The 23836-nt window shown below is 45.1% G+C and overlaps 1 protein-coding gene and 1 pseudogene across 3 annotated transcripts in view; one reads left to right on the top strand and one right to left on the bottom strand.

Annotated features, from left to right (window-relative positions):
- The window catches only part of GXYLT1 (glucoside xylosyltransferase 1), a 72695-nt gene extending 55128 nt beyond the window's left edge, over positions 1-17567 (bottom strand). The window contains exon 1 of one of the 3 annotated variants that reach the window (XM_073328037.1): positions 17277-17567. In XM_073328037.1, the coding sequence (XP_073184138.1) occupies positions 17277-17500 (224 nt within the window). In that variant the 5' untranslated portion in view covers positions 17501-17567. The remainder of the gene's footprint in view (positions 1-17276) is intronic. The other 2 variants (XM_073328035.1, XM_073328036.1) reach the window with 2 other exon arrangements.
- On the top strand, positions 479-2165 carry LOC140905204 (uncharacterized; annotated as a pseudogene).
- Positions 17568-23836: the final 6269 nt, after the last annotated feature.

Raw genomic sequence — 23836 nt, 5'->3', positions numbered from 1 at the left:
AGATGGCTCGAGGTAGAACTGGGTCTCAGTATAATAGGTTCTTCCTTAATCAGGAAAGACAGTGGTGCCATCAAAATCTCTATACTATTGGAATAGCTGTGCTTCTTCACTCAACGTAGAGTATTATACATATATTATTATCTTCATCTTCTCAACAAGCGACATTTGTGGATAGGCTGCTGAAAACAACATGATAGTGCATCCATATGCTCTCCTCATTTGCCAAAAGAAAAGTGAGTCTACTAGGTGATGTCTCCATTTACTTATCAGATGGTTAAATATTAGGGCTGTCAATTAATCTCCGTTAACACAAGCAATTAACACAAAACAAATTAACATTTCTTTTTTTTAAACAAGCATTAATTGCACACCTCTCTTTTGACCCACTTTATTTACTAGTATTTCATCGCTTGGTGGACATTGATACAGTTCTACTGTGTTCTCATGATCTGGGGTGATTAAATATCAGAAAAAGTTAATGGAGCAATGTAGTAAAAGTTCAGGTCTTTTAAAGGGGAAGTTTAATTTTTAAAAAAAACTTTTGGATGGTTCTCTGGATAAAAAAGACTTATCTGTAGTTATTTTTTGCAATGCTGAGTTCCAACACCATTGAAGTACTTCAAGTCTGCAGTACCACCTACACACTAAACATGCTTTAATTGCCAGTTTTTATGCTACAGAAAACCCACCGACAGCAAATGAACAACAGAGTATGCTTAAAGAGTTTCAGAATCACTACAAGCCCATGGATCAAATAAAGTACAACAGCTTAACCAATGCTATTGCAAAGTGGATAGCTATGGACTGCAGCCCACTCAACATTGTAAACGACAGGGGGCTAAGAGATGTTATTCAAATTGCATCTTCCAATCAATCAGTCATATACTTTGCCCTCCAGAGGAATACATGACCTATATCACAACAAGACTACTATAAAGTTGGAGTTTCTGAAAAATGCACTAGCTGTTGCTTTGACTGGTGATCACTGGACATCCTTGCCCAATTACAGCTATCTCGGCGTTGACTGATTACTGCATGGACACTGCAGTCATTTGCTTTAAACAGTAATACATACTGAAGAGACATTATGCTGAAGCATGTGCAAAGTGTTTCTTGGATATTACAAAAGAGTGAAATATTCAAATAAAGGTAACACTTAGCCCTGACAGTGCACATAATATGATAGCAGCAGACAGCCTTTTGAACACAAAGCATGCATCGCTCACAGTCTGCAGCAATCCATTACAGTGGTGCTCAGTGATGGTGGTTTTGAAAATGTGCTTGCAAAATACAGAAAAGTTGAGGGCCATTTCAAACAGTGCAGCTAACAGTACAGAGCTAGGAATACCACAAGCTGCAAATGGACAGAAACAAGGTATTTCAACCAGATGGAACTCCACATTGGGTATGGTTCAGCTCCTGCGTTGCAACAAAGTCGCTATCACAGCCACCTTAGCTCTTCAAAAGCACAATCTATCAGTGCCAACAAGGATTTTGAAAAACTGACAAAAGATAGAAACACTACGGGAGCCCTGAAGATTTGTAACTGAACTCCTTGGGGGAGAATAATGTCTCCCACTCCATGGTTTTACTTGCATTCTGCCATATATGTCACGTTGTGGCAGTCTCGGATGACGACCCAGCATGTGTTATTCGATTTAAGAATACTTTCATTGCAGATCTGACAACACACAAAGAAGGTACCAATATGAGGTACCAATTTGTAAAGACAGCTACAGCACTCAACCCAAGGTTTAAGAATCTGAAGTGCCTTCCAAAATCTTAAAAGAGCATCACCCCGATGTGGAAACTACAGTACACGACCCACCAAAAAACAACCAAAACAAAAGCCATATCTTCTGTTGGTGACATCTGACTCAGAGGCTGAAAATGAATGTGCATTGGTCCACGCTGCTTTGCATCATTATCGAGCAGAACTCATCATCAACAGGGAAGCATGTCCTCTGGAATGGTGGCCGAAGCATGAAGGGGCATATGAATGTTTAGCATATCTGGTATGTAAATACCTTGCAACACCGGCTACAACAGTGCCACACGAATGCCTGTTCTCACTTTCAGGTGACATTGTAAGTAAAAAGCAGGCAGCACTATCTCCCATAAATGTAAACAAACTTGTTTGTCTTAGTGATTGGCTGAACAAGTAGGACCAAGGGGACTTGTAGGCTCTGAAGTTTTACGTTGTTTTATTTTGAGTGCAGTTATGCAAAAAAAATTCTACATTTTTAAGTTGCACTTTCACAATAAAGAGATTGCACTACAGTACTTGTATGAGGTGAACAGAAAAATATTTTTTATCTTTCTTACAATGCAAATATTTAATCAAAAATATAATATAAAGTGAGCACTGTACACTTTCTATTCCATCTTATAATTTAATCAATATCTGAAAATGTAGAAAACACCCAACAATATTTAAATGGTATTCTATTGTTTAACAGTACACTTAAAATGGTGATTAATTGCGACTTTTTAAAACTTTGTGATTAATCACGACTGTTTTAATCATTTGACAGCCCTGTTAAATATATCTCGGCTCAGATTTCACTCCTCTGATGGACAGTCCTGCTGCAAAATCAGGTCACTGCTACACAGAGGCCTTATCTACACTACACAGTTTTGTAGACCCAACTTACACCAACAATCAAAAACCAGTATAATTACATCGCTTGTGCATATTCACACAACGCTCCTTCTGTCAGAAGAGCACGTACACAGTTGGTGCTCTAGCACTGACAGTGAGAACAGTGCACTGTGGGTAGCTATCCCACTGTGCTACTCACTACTTTCTAAAGCTATAAGTTGTGGGAAGGCAGAGTGGATCGCAGTGCATCATGGGTGCAGGCTCAACTTCCCATGATGCAGTTTTTTCCATCCCATCATTCCATGGGCTTCCAGCTGCATTTCATGACATTTTTCAATGACTCTTGTTTACTGTGAGCCTGTCATCTCTGTCTGAAAGGATGCATCCCACACTGCTCTCTAATGTTGTGGTCACTGTTATGACCATATTGCAGATGGTCATGCAGTATATCATGAACTCCCAATCTGAACAACAATCAGAGTTGCCTGAACTGCTGTATCCCATGGAAAAAAACACCACCAGATTACCTTCAGCATTCACGCAACAGCTGCACACAGTGGAGCATCGCTTTGGGGCTTGGGAAATAAGCACTGAATGGACTGATCACATTGTTATATGCAAGTCTGGGATGACGACCAGTGGCTGCAGAAAGCCACCTTTCTGGAACTGTGCACAGAGCTTCACCCAGCACTGCGGCACAAGTACACCAAAATGAGAGTTACCCTCTCGGGGGAGAAGTGTATGGCAATTGCTGTGCGAAAGCTGTCGACTCCAGACTGCTACTAGTCAGTCACAAATCAGTTTGGAGTCGAGAAAACTTTGGAGCTGCATTAAAGCAAGCGTGCAGAGACATAAATCACATCCGGCTATGAAGTACTGTGACTCTTGACAATGTGCATGAAATAGTGGATGGCTTTACAGCAATGGGATTTCCTAATTGCGGTGGGGAGATAGATGGCACACATCCAAATTTTGTCCCCTGACCATCCTGTGACATCAACAGAAAGGGCTATTTCTCTGTGGTATTGCAGGCACTTGTGGATCACTGTGGGCATTTCATTGACATCAACGTGGGTGGTCCGGGAAGGCGCATGATGCATGCATCTTCAGGAACACTGGCCTGTACAGAAAGCTCCAAGCATGAACTTTCTTTCCAGACCAGAAGATTCCAGTTGAGGATGTTAAAATGTTCATAGTGCCCCTGGGAGACCCAGAGCGCCCCTTACTCCCATGACACATGAAGCCTTACACAGGAAACCTGGACAGCAGCAAGGAGCGCTTCAACAATAGATTGAGCAGGCGCAGAATGACCACAGAATATGCCTTTGGCAGATTAAAAGCACACTGGCGCTTCCTTTATTGCAATTTAGACCTAAATGAGGAAAATATTCGCATGGTCATAGCAGCCTCCTGCATACTCCGTAATATTTATGAGGCTACGGGTAAAAAGTTTCCTCCGTGGTGGAGCGCGGAGGCCAATTGCCTGGTGGCTGATTTTGAGCAGCCAGATGGCAGGGCTACTAGAAGGGCACAACAGGGGCTATTAGACTCAAGGAGACTTTGAGGCAACATTTTGACAATGAGCACCAGTAATGTGTCTTTCTATACAGCATACTGCCATGTTTTAACTTGCCGCCTTGTATGAAAATTGTGATTTGCAGTCAGAAAATGATCATATTGCCACTGAGTATTAATGCCAGCAGCAACCACCACGTGAAGAAGACAAAGATTGCTTATCTTTTCAGAGCGTTTGTTTTTATTAAATACCAATTAAAACCACACACAAAAGGCTTGGTGGGAAGGGAGATAACAGTGCAGGGCAATGTAGGCTCTCATAGCTGTGTGTAAGTCTAGCTTTCATTTTGAAAGCTGTCCGAAGGGGTGGAGTGAACAGGGTACTGGGATGTTCCAAGAAGTTGCAAGGAATGTGCGGGAGGAGTTTGGGGAGGGCATAGAAAGTAGTTCTGTACTGGCTGCAGAGAGGGGTGGGGGAAGCAAGCATGTGTTCTGCCTAGAGCGTTATTTAGGGACTTCAACATCTCTGTTTGCTCCTCCAAAACTTTTATCATCTGCTCCTGGCCCATTACAATTCACTCCTTGCTCTCCTTTCTGAACTGCCTGTCCACATTAATTTTTTCCTTCAAAATCTCTCTCTACTCCTTGTGTTCTTGTTTTTTGGCCTCTGAGAATTGGAGCACGTCTCAGAACATGTCCTCCTTGGGCTCTTCCTTATCTGGCAGAGGCACTCCACCAGTGTGTAAGGGGTTCCCCAGAAGGCAACATCTGCAAAACCATAAGTCACAACAAACAGAAGCATGACTTAGTTCATGCACAGCATCGAATCATTATTGTAAAATACCCCTCTTTTTACACATGAATCAGTTTCTCACTGACCCTTGGTAAGCACACAACTTGGCGAACACCGATGAAGTGAGCTCTAGCTCACAAAAGCTTATGCTCAAATAAATTTGTTAGTCTCTAAGGTATCACAAGTACTCCTTTTCTTTTTGGGGATACAGACTAACACTGCTGCTACTCTGAACCCTAAACATTGTGAGTTTGGCCTGGGGTGGGGGCACAAGATGGGGAAAGGTTCTAGGTGGCTTTTTAAGGGGATCACTGCGGGTGACTAGGGACAACATTGTAAATTCTGCCACCATTTTCCACAGGCAGGGGTGTATGTGTGTGTGTCACTGAAGCCAATGCCTCATTCCTGAGGGCAAGGGTGCATCTTCTGCATGCATGCAGCTTCAGACCTGGTCCCCATGCTGCTTGCCTATGTGCCACTTTGGTCCCTGCACAAGTGATTATCGATTGGCACGGGAAAGTTTCCTACAATGGGGGAAGGAACAAAGCAGCTCTACCAAGGAACGTTCGGCAGAGGATTGGCAAGTACCTCCAGGAAAGTTTCCTCAAGATCTCTCTGGAGGATTCCCCTGAAATCTTGGTGTGCATTAACACACTGTTATGCCACACTGCTTAGCTCCACAACTGAATGTGGAACACGCACGAACACAGATAGTCTTGTACATATCTATCCCTTCACCCACTTCTAGAATACACAGGGCAAAGGACAGCTCTACCTCATAACACTGAGCAGTATCAACTCAAAAAGATCACTTACCAGAGCTCTCCTCTCCTGCATGCGTGCCAGAAACAGACTGCTGGGACTAGCTAGATCCCTCCAAAGTGAAAAAGAGGTCCTGACTCACCACGCTACTGGACAACTCTGCCATGTGCTACACCTCATCCGCCAACTCGAGCTCCTCGTCCACTGTCCGCTATCTCCAGTCACGCCAAAGTATCCACCAGGTTCTTGGCGGTGGAGGTAGGATCGCCAACGAGGATGCTGTCCAGCTCCTTAGAGAAGTGGCAGGTCTTTGGACCAGCATCAGAGCTACACTTTGCCTCCCTTACCTTCTGGTATACCTGCCTCATCTCCTTTATCTTTGCACAGCACTGATGCATGTCCCATTCGTAGCTCTTATCCAATATGCCACGAGGTACCAAAATTCCTATGCCTAGAGTGGAGCCCCCTATTCCCACAATGCCAACAGATCTAACAACTCAAGGGGAAAAGCGTTTGCTGTATGGAGCCCCTATCAGCCAGGAAGATGCAAAGTGAGCTCTTCACACCGAGCAAACAGGAAGTGGAATTTCAAAAATTCCCGGACCCTGAAAGGGGGAGGGTCAGATGCCTGTGTATCTGAATGCAAAACAGCGACATTCAAACTGCCAGCCAGAGTGGTCAGGATGGGCCTCCTGGAGGCCATTTACAGCGACATAACCAAGCATAGTGTCTACACTAACACTTTGTCGATATAACTTTGCCACATTTTGTCATCAAAGCAGAAGAGTTTTGTGGCAGAAGGAGCATTGCAGTGTGTACACCTCCACTGTTTTGTCAACAAAACCTGACTTTTGTCAAAAAAAAAAAAAAAAGAAGAAGAAACTGTAGCGTAGACAAGGCCTGAGTCTCTTTCATGAGCTCTAATTGAAGCTAAATAGTCTGTCCAACTGGACAGTTGCATAATTTAGAGAAGATCATTGCTTCTGGTACCACCTTACTTTATACCTACCCACGTGTTGGCAGACCACCACAAGCTGGCACCCTGAAACTTTATAAAAACACAATAGTGGCTCAAACTATATGTATACCTCCAAATTAAAAACAGTAAGATGCCCAAAAAATGCCACCATAGCTAAAGCAACCGAGTAAAAGAGGTGGTTAGAGACAAAGACATTTTTTAAAAATTGAAAGTCACAGTGTACTAAGGAAAAGAGAAAAGGACAAACTGGCAAGTCAAATGTAAAAGTACAATTTAGGCAAGCCAAAAAAGAATATGAAGAGCAACTAGCAAAGGACACAAAAATGAACAGCATACAAATTTTTTAGTAAAAAGAAAAGGAGTACTTGTGGCACCTTAGAGACTAACCAATTTATTTGAGCATAAGCTTTCGTGAGCTACAGCTCACTTCATCAGATGCATACTGTGGAAACTGCAGAAGACATTATATACACAGAGACCATGAAACAATACCTCCTCCCACCCCATTCTCCTGCTGGTAATAGCTTATCTAAAGTGATCACTCTCCTTACAATGTGTATGACAATCAAGTTGGGCCATTTCCAGCACAAATCCAGGTTCTCTCACGCTACGCTCCCCCACCCAAATTCACTCTCCTGCTGGTAATAGCCCATCCAAAGCTATAGGAGAGTGAATTTGTGGGGGGGGCGGAGGGTGAGAAAACCTGGATTTGTGCTGGTCTGGTCACCCTATCTCAAAAAAGATATTAGAACTGGAAAAAGTACAGAGAAAGGCCAAAAAAATTATTACGGGTATAGCACACCTTCCATGTGAGCAGAGATTAAAGAGACTGGGACTGCATCTTAGAAAAGAAATGAGTAAGTATGGGATATATATATGATATAAAATCATGACTGGTGTGGAGAAGCTGAATAAACAAGTGTTATTTACCCCCTCACATAAACACAAAAACCAGGGGTCACGCAATGAAATTAACAGATAGCAGGTTTAAAACAAACATAAGGAAATATTTCTTCATGCAACACAGTAAATCTTTGGAACTCATCACCATGGGATACTGTGATGGCCAAAATTATAACTGGGTTCAAAAAAGAATGAGCAGTTCATGGAGGATAGGTCCATCAGTTGCAATTAGCCAAGATGGTTATGGACAGAACCCCATGCTCTGGGTGTCCTTAAACTTTCAACTTCCAGAAGTTGGGACTGGATAACAGGCCATGGATCACTCAAAACTGCCTTGTCCTGTTCATTTCCCCTGAAACATCTGGCAATGGCCACTGTCAGAAGACAGGATACTGGGCTAGATGGACCATTGGTCTGACCTCATATGGCCATTCTTATGTTCTGAAATTGCAAGGTGACAAACTGCAGCATAAACCTACTGGAAATAAAAATTAGACAACCATCATTCTCCTGAACCAATTTGTGGAATAAATAGATTTGGGTAGAGGGTTGTCATGAAAATCTTCCTGTCATTCATTATCTTTCAATGTGTCCCTTTCATTTTACAACCAGTTCCAGGGATTGTAGCATTAACTTGTCCACATCTTGATTGATAGTACACTCGCACTTTTGGGGGTCGGGGAGAGGGGGGGCAGAAATGTAGAGTATAACCTCAAGAATCTTCTTCTAAGAGATTTCTAAGGAACTGCAAGGCACACTAGAAACCTGTTTCTTTGACCATCTGAAGAACACAATCCTTTATAGACTTACAATGATTTCAAAATCTGTCAAATAGATGGATACTGGCTTCTGTTAAGGTGAATTAGTTGACTCCATGTGTGAAACAGAGCTTGACTAGAGGTGCTCTGTCAAGGTTCCTTCCCCACTCTGAACACTAGGGTACAGATGTGGGGACCTGCATGAAAAACCTCCTAAGCTTCTCTTTACCAGCTTAGGTCAAAACTTCCCCAAGGTACAAAATATTCCACCCTTTGTCCTTGGATTGGCCGCTACCACCACCAAACAAATACTGGTTACTGGGGAAGAGCTGTTTGGACGCGTCTTTCCCCCCAAAATACTTCCCAAAACCTTGCACCCCACTTCCTGGACAAGGTTTGGTAAAAAGCCTCACCAATTTGCCTAGGTGACTACAGACCCAGACCCTTGGATCTTAAGAACAGTGAACAATCCTCCCAACACTTGCACCCTCCCTTTCCAGGGAAATGTTGGATAAAAAGCCTCACCAATTTGCATAGGTGACCACAGACCCAAACCCTTGGATCTGAGAACAATGAAAAAGCATTCAGTTTTCTTACAAGAAGACTTTTAATAGAAATAGAAGTAAATAGAAATCACCTCTGTAAAATCAGGATGGTAGATACCTTACAGGGTAATTAGATTCAAAACATAGGTTTCAGAGTAACAGCCGTGTTAGTCTGTATTCGCAAAAAGAAAAGGAGTACTTGTGGCACCTTAGAGACTAACCAATTTATTAGAGCATAAGCTTTCGTGAGCTACAGCTCACTTCCTCAACCCCTCTAGGCAAAACCTTAAGTTACAAAAAAGATACACAGACAGAAATAGTTATTCTATTCAGCACAATTATTTTCTCAGCCATTTAAAGAAATCATAATCTAACACATACCTAGCTAGATTACTTAATAAAAGTTCTAAGACTCCATTCCTGGTCTATCCCTGGCAGAAACCAGCATATAGACAGACACACAGACCCTTTGTTTCTCTCCCTCCTCCCAGCTTTTGAAAGTATCTTGTCTCCTCATTGGTCATTGGCCAGTGAGTTACCTTTAGCTTCTTAACCCTTTACAGGTGAGAGGATTTTTTTTCCTCTCGCCAGGAGGGATTTTAAAGGGGTTTACCCTTCCCTTTATATTTATGACATGCTCTCTTGCAAGACAGCAATTGTTTATTAGCCCTGGACATAAAGGGCTTCCTCCTTCCAAAGTCTCTAGTCTAGATCAATATATTCCTCAGCTGCAGCTAGCCACTTTTTGTCTAGCTAAAACGGCAGGATAACAAAAAGGAAGGTGAGTTTAGTCATTATTCTAATCAGCCTTTTCCATATCAGAACCTCCCTACCTGCCATTTAGCAATACAAGAAGGAAAGGGCTGTCATGATGCTTTGACTTCTGTCCGCAATCTTCAAGTGCCATTACTTGTTTGGGATGAGAGACTGTGCATGTATATATATGCATGTATATCATTGGTATGTAATTCACTTACAGCATTTGTTTCCACTTTTTTTTGTCTGCAACCCACCAAATGACTAGAGAAAAAAAGTTCTCACCACATCCTATTATATCCCACAACCCTTTGCAGATGCAAGAAATTGTGAAATTCAGATTGCAAGTTCACATCTCCTGTATGCCTTCTAAAGACTTAACCATCAGAAAGTAGTTAACAAAAGCCAATAATCAAATAAAACTATCTGAAAATTAGTGGAAAACGTTTGGCAGAAGATACTTATAAGGTTTAGAATAATAAGGTGTCATGATCAAAAAAGTTCAAAGAATTCATTAAGTGCTGTGCCTGCTTTAATAAGCAAAGATGTACCTGAGGCTCAGTGTTTGCCAGGCAAGAGCAGAGATCATCTTCATCAGAGAGGTGAGAGCAGGATGTGTTTTAACAGCAAGGAGTTCTCAAAAAAAAATAAATAAATAAAATAAAAGCAAAAATGCCTGATTCACAGAGCTAAGTCAGGAAAAAATGCACAAGTATTCTCAAAGCTTTACTTAAAGTTTGGGTATTTCTCCTTCATAGACATCCAGGAGTTTGAGAAGAGTTTGGTGGATAATTTAGCTTCAGCAAGTAGTCAATAAAGATTTCAACCTTATCAATCAATGAGGATTTTCATGTTCTGCCCCTGAAACAAAGCACTGACAGCAAGCCAACAATGGGGAGTGAAGTATTCAGAAATGGCAGAGCTATAATCAGTAAGGGAAGAAAAAAAAAAAATCTTGCATCCTCTGAGCTCAAACAAAGAAATTTGAGATTTTGCCATGGGAAAGCCAATTAACTTCTGAGAGGAGCTGCTGAAGCTAAGTGCACTTTTTTCTTACATAAAACAAAGACAGATGCACTAGTAGATCTATCTTTAAAAAGCTCATAACTTGCAGTTTTATCCAATACATTCTTCAATTCCACTGGCATCCTCTTTGCTGCATGGTTTAGGGTGCAAATGACTGAAATCTGAGTCTCAAGGTTGCTGTGTTTTTCCATCAGAGCTGGGATACTATCAGGGCAAATACCAATTCAGTGATGCCAATCCAATGCATTTGCAAGAACTGGCTGCTGGTTAGCTTCAAAGATATTTCTTCTGCAGCAAAACAAGTTCTTATAGATTCTTTGAAGGGGGAGGGGAGGAAGGGAGAGGGAATTGGTTGTATCTTCAAGACCCTCCAAGGTAATAACCTAAAGCTAAGAACCCCTGTTCTAGATTTCTCCACTTCTGTCAGAGACAAAATGCTCCCTACATGTTCTGCAACTGCTTTCTCTAGTTTCTCACTGAACTCATTGCCTGCAAACTTAACTGACTCTAGAACTTGTATCTGGTCTCCACACATTCCACCTAAATGCTGCAGCAGATGTAATGCTTTCTGCAGAAAATATTACAGCATCCTAAATTATAACTGCAAGGAAAAAAAAACCCAGCAGCTTTTGCTTTCTAGGCCAAATTCATTGCTGGTCCTCTCCATCATTTCATTTTTTCCCCCTCCTTATCTCTCACTTCTCTCTACGTCACCCATATGCTTTCTAGTTCCCAGTCATCCTGTTCTCCTGGTTTCTGTAGCCTTAGAAACAAACAGCTCCTTAGCACAGTAATTTACGAGATTTCACCCAATTATCCAGCAACCAGCTTTGCACTACTAGCCAATCAGAGTTGTTAAAAAAAAAAAAGTAATTGGGGGTTGCATGATAAAAGCATAACATTTGCTACAGACTTAGAGCATGACCTAATAAAGCTTTTCAGAAATGGGGCCATTGCCAGTTCATAGCATATTGGCTGTGGCAGCCATTTTAACAACATTGTCATAACTGGCAAACAACATTGTTTCACAGTTGGACATACAAGGAGTGTATTCTTGGCTTTGCTTCAACGAGACCTTATAATTGATGCAAAGACACATTTTGTACTACTTTTGATTGTCAACGTGGTCTTGGTAGAATTTAATATCATTTCTCTTTCCTTTTAGATGCTACTTTGGTCGTGTGAAAGCTGCTTGGTGATTCAGTAATATTAACTGCACACCTTATCAAAAGTTATTAGATTATTACTGGCTATTACTATTGCTTCAAACATGTCAAAAAGATACAAGCTTGTTCAAGAGCCAAGTCCATCAACAAAGAAACCCCATTCCTCTACTGACTGTAGCAAGCATGTGCTTTGTCTAAGGAGACACGGGTCCAGAGTTGATTAATCCAGCAGAATCAAAAAGAGTATGTTGGATTTGGCTATCAAACTCCAGTAGAAAATCTCAGACATTTTCATAAGCTGAACGCACTTTCTATATTCACGGACATATGCCAATTAGATTAGTCTTTTCAATACCATAACCATAAAGAAGAACAATGGATGTTAGCACAAATCCTGCTACATCAAGTTTAACAGGACCAAACTTAAAAAGACTGAGGGAAAAAAACAACTCTGAAAGCTGACAAACTGCAGAGCAAATACACACGTTTAAGTGCCCAACACAAATGCTATCCAGAAAAAGAAGCCTGTTTTATTTGTGAAATGAACATACCATCAGAAGTATCAGAGGGGTAGCCGTGTTAGTTGGTATCCACAAACACAACGAGGAGTCCGGTGGCACCTTAAAGACTAATTTGGGCATATGGTTTTTTACCCACAAAAGCTTATGCCCAAATAAATCTGTTACTCTTTAAGGTGCCACCAGACTCGTAGTTTTTGTGGATACCATCAGAAGACCTCAATGAAGTTTCTACCCTTGGCATTAAGAGTTAAGTCTGCCAGTGTGCATTTCAGCTAAAAGACCAGTACTTGCTTGCAAAACTAAGTGCAGGGGACACAGTAGCCCAAAAGGCAAAGTATCATGCAAAATGCTTGGTATCTCTCTACAAAGTCACGAAGAAGAACACCGACAGAAAAAACAAGATGATGTTGCATGGGATTCCCCTTGATGAACTAACTGACCACATACACTGAAGAGACAAGACGGAATAAAGGCATGGTTTCAGCATTTAAAAACTAGCAGATCTCATAAGGCTCTACATAATGAGGGGATGACCCTGGATGGGCACATTCACAGCACTGAACTAAAATCCCATGTTCCTTGCCTCCAGAAAGGATATTGGACATGTCCTCCAAAAAGCATATGAGAAAGACTGACAAAGAAGTACCTCACCTGTCCTAAATAGCTAAAATCATTCAAAGAGACATGATTCAAATGAAAACAGTTTACTGGATCATCTAACACAGGATGTGAAGCAAAAGCTATGCGCAAGTCACTGCTGGCGCCAATGTCCAAGGTATCAGATGGTCCAAAAACATCAGAACTCAGTCATTACAAGTTTCCATTCATCCAGCTACCCTCACTTTGGCACAACAGTTACAGTACAATAGCAACATCCATCGCTGTGAAAGAACAAAAAGTTTGTACCACAACAAAGCTCAAGAAATGCCTTTACAACAGTGGTCCCTGAAATGTGGGGCACACCCCCCTAAGGGAGCAGGGAGGAACGTCTGGGAGCCATGGTGGGGCCTGAGCCAGCTCCCCAGGGGCAGGGAGGGAGTACCAACCAGCTCCTCCCCCCTGCACCTCTGCTCCAGTCCTGCCCCCAGCTACGTCCCTGGCTCCCAGCCCCACGCCTGGCCCCATCACCAGCCTCAACACAGCTCCGCTCCTGATCCCATGCCAGCCCTCAGCCACTGCTCCATTCCCAGCCTGGGGCCAAGGCTGGGAGTGGAGCCACACCTAGCCACAGGCCCCACTCCCGGCCCAGGCTGGGGCCACAGCCAGGGGCCTTACCCTTGTCTGCATCACCCCCTTCCCCCCAATGCCATGGCCCCGCTCCCAGCCCCAGGGGAATGGGGAGACAACCCTCAAAAATGTGAGGACCACCACTTTACAATCTTCATTTGTTTGACACTTCATGCAGAGACATTAAAAAGGGAGCTTGCAGATACCATTTTAAAACTTTGATTGTCCATCTCCTATGACAAAACGTTAGCCATTTCTACCAGCATGGCAAACAGTGCATGCCAACACTGAGGACGAGAAATAGTCTGTCCTCTAAAACTTCATGGTGGTCTGTTCGCTGCTGTTGCGTACACAACATAGTTCATAATTCCAGAAAACCAATGTTCCCATTCTTACTGCAAATGCTGAAATCAAGACTGACTGCCAACTGATTACCAAGCTCTGCAAGAAGAATGCTTTTTGCCTTACTTATTCAAGCCACCCGCAAGCCTGGATACCTTCAGTGGAGATCAAGCCATTTCCTGGACAGCTTACCATGCCAGCGAATAGCCAGTGCCAGACATCACCCAGGTCATCACTGCACTTCTTCCCCCACTTTCCAGCTGACTTTAAGTCTGTGGCAATGATTCATCACACCATGGATATACACCACCTAAACCATTTCAATCATAAATTCATTTAAAATATCAACGGCATTCAACAAACCTTCACCTCTGTATTCAGCAATTTACTTATGGCATTCAATGCACCTACATCGTGCTTTGCCAAGAATTCTTCTACAGAGGTACCTAAAGTACATCCTCATTTCCCTTATGTTACTAAATTGCTCTACGAGAGAACTCTACAGTGGCCCCAGAAGATAGGTCACTACTCTCTGTTGGGGGAGAAATGGGGCAGCATTTAGAGCAACTGAAATTAATGTCAGTGGTATCCTTTTGTGGGCACCAAGATGTTGAAATTATAATTAATTTTATGAATACGGGTACCATCAGACAGTAATTCCTTTATTAAATAAAAAGGACAAATAGAACAACTGTATAAATACTAAATGTCTAAATAATAAGCAATTACTACATTCATACAGTAACAAACATTCAGAAGCATTTGATCAGAATACTCATGAAAGGATCAGTCCCAGGGATAACACTCATCCTGGCTTGCTCCAGCATGTTCGGATAGGATCTGATAAAAACCCCTAACAAGCCTTGCTCCTTTATATAGGGCTAAAACAATATTTCCATATTGACCATTACTAGCTTAGCTACAAAACAAGTTTTGGCCTGTTTGGGTACGACCCCTTTCTTCGCCTTGGCTAAAACAACATATATAGCTGGAAAAAGAAAGGGAGTACTAGTGGCTCCTTAGAGACTAACCAATTTATTTGAGCGTAAGCTTTCATGAGCTACAGCTCACTTCATCGGATGCACGCAGTGGAAAATACAGTGGGGAGATTTATATACACAGAAAACATGAAACAATGGGTGTTACCATACACACTGTAACAAGAGTCAGAGGAACAGCCGTGTTAGTCTGTATTCGCAAAAAGAAAAGGAGTACTTGTGGCACCTTAGAGACTAACCAATTTATTTGAGCATGAGCTTTCGTGAGCTACAGCTCACTTCATCAGATGTTTACCGTGGAAACTGCAGCAGACTTTATATACACACAGAAATCATGAAACAATACCTCCTCCCACCCCACTGTCCTGCTGGTAATAGCTTAATAGCTCCAGTGGAAATGGCCCACCTGTTGATCACTTTAGATAAGCTATTACCAGCAGGACAGTGGGGTGGGAGGAGGTATTGTTTCATGATTTCTGTGTGTATATAAAGTCTGCTGCAGTTTCCACGGTAAACATCTGATGAAGTGAGCTGTAGCTCACGAAAGCTCATGCTCAAATAAATTGGTTAGTCTCTAAGGTGCCACAAGTACTCCTTTTCTTTTTGTAACAAGAGTGATCAGGTAAGGTGAGCTATTACCAGCAGGAGGGCAGGGGAGGGAACCTTTTGTAATGCCAACTATATCCACATATCTATTCATGGGACACCATCATAGGGCCTAATCACATCAGCCACACTATCGGAGGCTCGTTCACCTGCACATCTACCCCTCCACCCCCACTCTCCTGCAGGTAATAGCTCACCTTACCTGATCACTCTTGTTACAGCGTGTATGGTAACACCCATTGCTTCATGTTCTCTGTGTATATAAATCTCCCCACTGTATTTTCCACCACCTGCATCCGATGAAGCGAGCTGTAGCTCACGAAAGCTTATGCTCAAATACATTTGTTAGTCTCTAAGGTGCCACAAGTACTCCTTTTCTTTCTGCGAATACAGACTAACACGGCTGCTACTCTGATATCTGAAACATATGGTAGCTGGGATTCTCTCTTTCAAATTATCTTAAATATGTGGATCTTAAAAATAGCTGCACCTAGCATTTTATCTTCCCACAAAGGCCCATATTTTAAGATAACATATGTATGTGAGGATATTATACATTTATCAGATTAAAAAAAATACTTGTCTGTAAGAATCATTTTCTAAACAGTCTTCTATAATTTACAGACCGTTTACCCAGAAGCCTCCTTTTTGTCTTATTAGCCATATAACAAGCTTGGCATCCTCCAAAAACTTGTCTTACTAGATGCCACCCTCCTCCTACCCCATGAACCTGCTATTTTTCAAGGCCTTATTAATTTGCTTAACCACCTACATAAGCTACAAAGCACACGTAATTTTCCTATCCAAGCTAAACTAACCTTATCCCTTTCATCCTACACCCTGTAAGATTACTATAACTCAGCTGTTCTCAAACTTAATTGCACCACAACCCCCTTCTGACAATAAAAATTACTATACAACCTCAGGAGGAGGGACCAAAGCCTGAGCCCACCTGAGCCCTGCCGCGCCAGGTTGAGGGGAACACAAGTCAAAGGGTGAGCCCCACCACTCTGGGTGGAGAAGCTGAAGCCCAAGGGCTTCAGCCCCATGGGGGAAGCTGTAACCTGAGCCCTGCCATCCAGGGCTTCGGCTGGCGTGGTGGAGATTGGGCTTCAGCCCCAGGCCCAAACACGTCTAACACCAGGCCTGGGGTCCCCACCCACAGTTTGAGAACGGCTGCTATAACTGTGATGGGAGAGAAGATACTGCCCCCCTCTTTCAGGAGTCCTTTGGGGATTTGTACTGAGACCCCGTCGCCGTTTCTCCTGGGTGGCCGGCTGGGTACCAGTCCCGCAAGCTGCTCCACGCAGGAGCAGCTCCTTGAGGGGCAGAGACCTTGGCGAATCTCTCCCCCGCCTCTGCGGGGGATTTTCCACCCTGCCACGAGAGGACAAGCCACGCCGCAGCCCGGGGCGGGACTGTTCCATCTCCAGGCTGGCGGGGGCCAGGGCCTGAAAAGCGTCTTCAAAACTTTCCTGTTGAAAAGCGGCTCGATCCCCAGCGGGCGGCGTCCCCCGAACACCCCGCCCGGGCTCCCAGCGGCCCCCGCCAGGCAGGAGAGCGCCGCTCATGCCGGGGCTGGAGCCGCCCGCCTTTGGAGAGACGCTGGAGTCCCAGCCCGGGTCCTTGAACACCGCTACGGTGTAGGGAGGACGGGACGGCCCGAGCCCGCCCGCACGGATCCCCGCACACCCGGGGGCTCTTCCACACGAGCCCCGGCAGCACCAGCCCCTGAGCCGGGCCCCCCCGCGGCGGAGGGGAAGGGGCCAATCCGTACCTGTCTGGCAGCTCCGGCTCCCCGCGGCCTGCGCTTCCCCCCGCCGCCGCCGCCGCCGCCCTCCCGCCGCCGGCGCGCTGTCTCCGGACGGGAGCGGCGGGGTCCGGGGCCTGCGGCTTCCCCCCGCCAGGCTCGTGCTCCAGGGCCAGCTGGCTGGAGCCGTAGAGCAGCGAGCACAAGCCGCAGCCCAGGCACAGCAGCGCCACCCGCACGTAGCGCCGCATCCTGCCCCGGCGGCCGGGGCCCAACTGGCAGCGCGGGCAGCGCGAGCCCCGCGCTGGGGTCACCGTGGCGCTGAGGCAGCAGCGTCCTGCGTGTGGGAGGGGGCGGGGCTGGGAGGAGCCAGGGGGCGGGGGCAAGTGGGGAAAGGCGAGGGGGCGCCCGAGTGGCGCCACCCAGGGCGCGGTGACGGCGGGTCGGCGGGGGTGGCCGGAGGAGCTGAGGTAGAAGGGGGAACGGGAAGAAAGGGAGCCGTGGCAGGGGCAGTCAGACACGGGGGGCGCTTGCACCGCGCTCAGGGTGTGCGTCTCACCACCCAAGGCCGTGCGTTCAAAAGCCGTGTTAATTGCTGCAGCCTTAAATAGCGGCTGGTTTCCAGTCGAGCAGAGTCGGGAAACGGTGGCCGCGCTTGCAACATACAAAGAAAAACACAAAATTTCCCTTCTCCCTGACTTTTAGGTGATGCTAGCAGAGATGATCTGCCCTTTGGGAGGGGGGAAACAACTTTCCTTAGGTGAAAAGAACAGGAGGACTTGTGGCACCTTAGAGACGAACAAATTTATTGGAGCATAAGCTTTCGTGAGGTGCCACAAGTCCTCCTTTTCTTTTTGCGGATACAGACTAACACGGCTGCGACTCTGCTCTGAATCCTTTCCTTGGGTGATTGCTTTCCCTGCTGCTGTGGTGGTGGTGGTGAAAGGCTGATCCGGTTCCCTTTAAGGCAAAAAAATCACAGCTTTTGTCTTGCAAAGTAGCTGCTAGGAAATTACGGCCGCGGCGCACAAATCTGACCCGCTATTCAACCTTCATTAGGGAAAAAAACGTGTGGCCTTAAGTCAACACACGGTAAAATCCTAGTGAAGACAAAGTAGAGTTTTAGTGTCCATATGAGTTAGCAGGTCAACTAGGTAAACTATGTCTACACTGCAAAATTAGGTCAAATTTATAGAAGTCAGTTTTTTAGGAAGCGATTTTATACAGTCGATTGTGTGTGTCCCCACTAAGCACATTAAGTCGGCAGAGTGCATCCACAGTACCGTGGCTAGCGTCAACTTTCAGAGCATTGCACTGTTGGTAGCTATCCCACAGTTCCCATAGTCTCTGCCGCCCATTGGAATTCTGGGTTAAGCTCCCAATGCCTGATGAGGCAAAAACATTGTCACGGGTGTTTTTAGGGTACATGTCGTCAGTCACCCCTCCCTCTGTGAATGGCAGACAATCTTTTCACACCTGTTTTCCATGCAGATGCCACACTGCTTTCAGCAGACTGTGCAGTAGGACTGCTAAGGGTCATTGAACCACCGCTTCCGCTGCAACTCTGCTCTCCTGCTTTCATGAATGTACCTCACAGGTCCTCTCGTCATTCTCTATAAATATCTATTCTCGTGGCATCTGTCGTCAGCCTCCGCTTCCATTGCAACTCTGCTCTCCTGCAGATGCCATACCACGGCAAGCATGGAGCCCGATCAGATCACCACGGCAGTTATGAGCATTGTAAACACCGTGCACGTTATCCTGCAGTATGTGCAGAACCAAAACCTGCAAAAGCAGGTGAGGAGGCAACAGTAGCGCAGTGACAAGAGTGATGAGGACATGGACACAGACTTCTCTCAAAATATGGGCCCCAGCAATTTGGACATCCTGGTGGAAATGGGGCAGGTTCATGCCATGGAACGCCAATTCTGGGCCCGGAGAAACAAGCACAGATTGGTGGAACCGCATAGTGTTACAGGTCTGGGATGATTCCCAGTGGCTGCGAAACTTTCGCATGCATAAGGGCACTTTCATGGAACTTTGTGACTTGCACAGGAATACCAAGATGAGAGCAGCCCTCACAGTTCACAAGCAAGTGACAATAGCCCTCTGGAAGCTTGCAATGCCAGACAGCTACCAGTCAGTCGGAAATCAGTTTGGAGTGGGCAAATCTACTGTGGGTGTTGCTGTTATCCAAGTAGCCAACGCAATCACTGAGCTGCTGCTATCAAGGGTAGTGTGGGAAATGTGCAGGTCATAGTGGATGGCTTTGCTGCAATGGCATTCCCTAACTGTGGTGGGGTGATAGACGGAACACATATCCCTATCTTGGGACCGGACCATCTTGGCAGCCAGTACGTAAATTGCAAGGGGTACTTTTCAGTGGTGCTGCAAGCACCGGTGGATCATAAGGGACGTTTCTCCGACATCAACGTGGGATGGCCGGGAAAGGTACATGATGCTCACATCTTCAGGAACTCTGGTCTGTTTGAACAGCTGCAGGAAGGGACTTACTTTCCATACCAGAAAATAACTGTTGGGGATGTTGAAATGCCTATAGTTATCCTTGGGGACCCAGCCTACCCCTTAATGCCATGGCTCATGAAGCCATACATGGCACCCTGGACAGTAGTCAGGAGCTGTTCAACTATGGGCTGAGCAAGTGCAGCATGGTGGAAGAATGTGCATTTGGACGTTTAAAAGCGTGCTGGCACAGTTTACTGATTCAGTTAGACCTCAGTGAAACCAATATTCCCATTGTTATTGCTGCTTGCTGTGTGCTCCACAATATCTGTGAGAGTAAAGGGGAGATGTTTATAGCAGGGTGGGAGGTTAAGGCAAATCGCCTGGCCGCTGGTTACATGCAGACAGACACCAGAGCAATTAGAAGAGCACAGCAGGGTGCGCTGCGCATCAGAGAAGCTTTGAAAACCAGTTTCATGACTGGCTAGGCTATGGTGTGACAGGTCTGTTTGTTTCTCCTTGATGAAAACCCACCCCCTTGGTTCACTCTACTTCCCTGTAAGCCAGCCGCCCTCCCCCCTTTGATCACCGCTTGCAGAGGCAATAAAGTCATTGTTGTTTCAAAATCATGCATTCTTTATTCATTCATCACACAAATAGGGGAATAACTGCCAAGGTAGCCCGGGAGTGGTGGGGGAGGAGGGAAGCACTGGGTGGGGTGGTGGAGGAGGGGATGAGGGAAGGACAAGGCCACACTTCACTTCAAAACTTATTGAATACCAGCCTTCTGTTGCTTGGGCAGTCCCCTGGGATGGAGTGGTTGGGTGCCTGGAGCGCCCCCCCTGCCCCGTCGCATTCTTGGGCCTCTGTGTGAGGAGACTATAGAACTTGTGGAGGAGGGCAGTTGGTTACACAGGGGCTACAGCGGCAGTCTGTGCTCCTGCTGCCTTTCCTGCAGCTCAACCATACGCCAGAGCATATCAGTTTGATCCTCCAGTAGCCTCAGCATTGCCTCCTGCCTCCCCTCATCATGCTGCCGCCACCTATCATCTTGATCGCGCCACCTCTCCTCTCGCGCATCCCTCCCGTGCTCGCGTTCATTTTGTGCTTTCCTGGAATCTGACACTGCTTTCCTCCACGCATTCTACTCAGCTCTTCCAGTGCAGGAGGACTGCATGAACTCAGAGAACATTTCATCACGAGTGCGTTTTTTTCGCCTTCTTATCTGCGCTAGCCTCTGGGATGGAGATGATAGGGGGAGCGTTAAAATATTTGCAGCTGTGGGAGGAAAAAAAGGGAGAGTAGTATTTAAAAAGACATTTTAGAGAACAATGGGTAGACTATTTCATGATGAACCAAGCCGTTAACATTACATAGTACATGTGCTTTTGGTGCAAGGTCGCTCCCTCCCTCCCCATCCCCAGTTCTGTGGGATGATCGCTTCACCCCTCCACACACCACATGGCTAACAGCGGGGATGATTTCTTTTCAGCCACAGGCAAACAGCCCAGCAGGAACGGCCACCTCTGAATGTCCCCTTAATAAAATTCCCCTATTTCAAGCAGGTGACCATGAATGATATCACTCTCCTGAGGATAACACAGAGAGATAAAGAACGGATGTTGCTTGAATGCCAGCAAACACCGGGACCATACGCTGCCATGCTTTGTTATCCAGTGATTCCAGACTATGTGCTACTGGCCTGGCGTGGTAAAGTGTCCTACTATGGAGGAAGGAATAAAGCTGCCGTCTCCAGAAACCTTTTGGAAAGTCTTTGGGAGTACCTCCAGGAGAGCTTCATTGAGATGTCCCTGGAGGATTTCCACTCTATCCCCAGACACGTTAACAGACTTTTCCAGTAGCTGCACTGGCTGCAAATGTATCCCAAGTCTTCAGGGCAAATTAATCAGGAAACGTGCTTGCTTTTAAACCATGTATTATATTTACAAAGGTACCTCACCAGAGGTGCCTTCTCTGCCTTCAAGGTCTGGGAACACACCTTGGGAGGGTTGGGAGGGTATTGACTCCAGGGTAATAAACAGTTCCTGGCTGTTGGGGAGAATGGTTTCATCCTCCTCATCATCATGATCTTCCTCGTCCCCAAAATCCTCATCCCTCTTGCGTGAGACTCCCCCCTTGCAGGAGTCCACGTACAGGGGTGGGGTAGTGGTAGGGGCACCACCTAGAATTGTATGCAGCTCATCATAGAAGTGGCATGTCTGGCCGTCTGACCCGGAGCGGCCGTTTGCCTCTTTGGTAGGTTTGCCTGAGCTCCTTAATTTTCATGCAGAACTGCTGCAGGTCGCTGTTATAGCCTCTGTCCATCATGCCCTTGGAGATTTTTTTCAAATATTTTGGCATTTTGTCTTTTGGAATGGAGTTCTGATAGCACGGATTCATCTCCTCATACAGCAGTCAGATCCAGTACCTCCTGTTCAGTCCATGCTGGAGCTCTTTTGTGATTCTGGAACTGCATGGTCACTTGTGCTGATGAGCTCTGCATGGTCACCTCTGCTGATGACCTCACCACGCTGGCCAAACAGGAAATGAAATTCAAAAGTTCCCGGTGCTTTTCCTGTGTACCTGGCTAGTGCATCTGAGTTGAAAGTGCTGTCCAGAGCGCTCAATGGAGCACTTTGGGATATCTCCTGGAGGCCAATACCATCGAATTGCGTCCACACTACCCCAAATTCAACCCAGCGATGTCAATTTCAGTGCTAATCCCCTCAGCGGGGAGGAGTACACAAATTGATTTTAAGAGCCCTTTAAGTCAACAAAATTGGCTTCATCGTGTGGACGGTTGCAGAGTTAAATCGATCTAATGCTGCTAAATTCAACCTAAACTCATAGTGTAGACCACGGCTAGGTGCCCCAGGCCTCTATTCTTTAACTCAACCTGCTACCCCATGTTAAAACTACAAACTGCCTTGGCTTCACTAGATTTTACCAATGTTCGCTAACTTGGGTTAAGAAAACATCGTTTTTCCTAGTGATTATTCTTCCTGAAACCTGACAACCTTTTATTGATGTTGGGCTAAGGGATTACTTTCAGCTTGCTTTTCACAGTGTGTCAGGTAAGTTACAAAAGGTAGCTTGCTCAGACAGACCTGTATTTGACAGAAAGCAAAAAAGAGGGAGAGAGGAAAGAAGAAAAGGTAAGAAATGAGAAGTGAAGTGGGTAATACCAGGCAGGTGCACGTTGGAAGTGTGTTCAGCACAATCCAATAAAGGTAATATCCACTGGTTTCTTCCCTCTAGTTCAGTCTGCTCAGGGTATCTTTCATGCTCAGAACAGCAAAGGCTGTGATGCAGCCATTTGATGCAATATTGCCAATCTCAAGCATTCAAAAATCAAAACAGGCCCCCAAAAATAATTATATTGGCTTAAAATTTTTGAAAATAATATTTTTAGTTCTTTTTCTCTGCCTTTTGGTTTGAGATCCTTTAGGGTGCACTCAGGTCACAAGCTTTCCTCTGCAACAACAACAATTACAAACTCAGTTTTTTTAAACTAAAGCTTGGATTCCCATATAATCACATGACTCCAGGAACTGGGATTTAAAAAAAAAAATACCAAATATAAAATTTGCAATAAATTTATAACAGTTGGCAATACTGGAAATGGTAGACTGTGGGGTTCAGGGAAGCAGTGTGTGAGCCATGATGGTTGTAGCTCACTGACCTATGGTAATCAATTCAGAAACTTTGCTGTTCAATCCACCTGCCTCCACTCCATCCATTTAAGCAAGTTGCCCAGTGATCCTCCAAAAAAGTAATGTCCTTAAAGAGGCAGCAACCTTATCCCATGAACATTGCCTAATCAAAACATGTTTCTAGAGATTCCAGTTATGAATATATCCTTCCAATTCTAGAGTCCCCAGCTTAAGGCTATGTCCACCTGTGACTTCCTCTGCTGTTTTGTATTGGGCCCAACATGTGAGTCAGGCTGAAGAGATTCTATATTTCCCCAGGTTTGTGGATTGCAAGGAGAGATTTAGGCACCTACATCCAGGAGAGAGAGAGGCAGGGCTTAGGCCACACCCTTATTGTCAGCATTGTTACCTCAGTTTCGCTAGAAACCAACCCAGGGTTACACTTATATTGGTTTTATTAAATTCCGCTGT

The sequence above is a fragment of the Lepidochelys kempii genome, chromosome 1 (assembly GCF_965140265.1).
Source record: "Lepidochelys kempii isolate rLepKem1 chromosome 1, rLepKem1.hap2, whole genome shotgun sequence".
Lineage (NCBI taxonomy): Eukaryota > Metazoa > Chordata > Testudines > Cheloniidae > Lepidochelys > Lepidochelys kempii.
The sequence above is the reverse complement of the archived record's forward strand: the minus strand, read 5'-3'. Positions and strand labels throughout refer to the sequence as shown.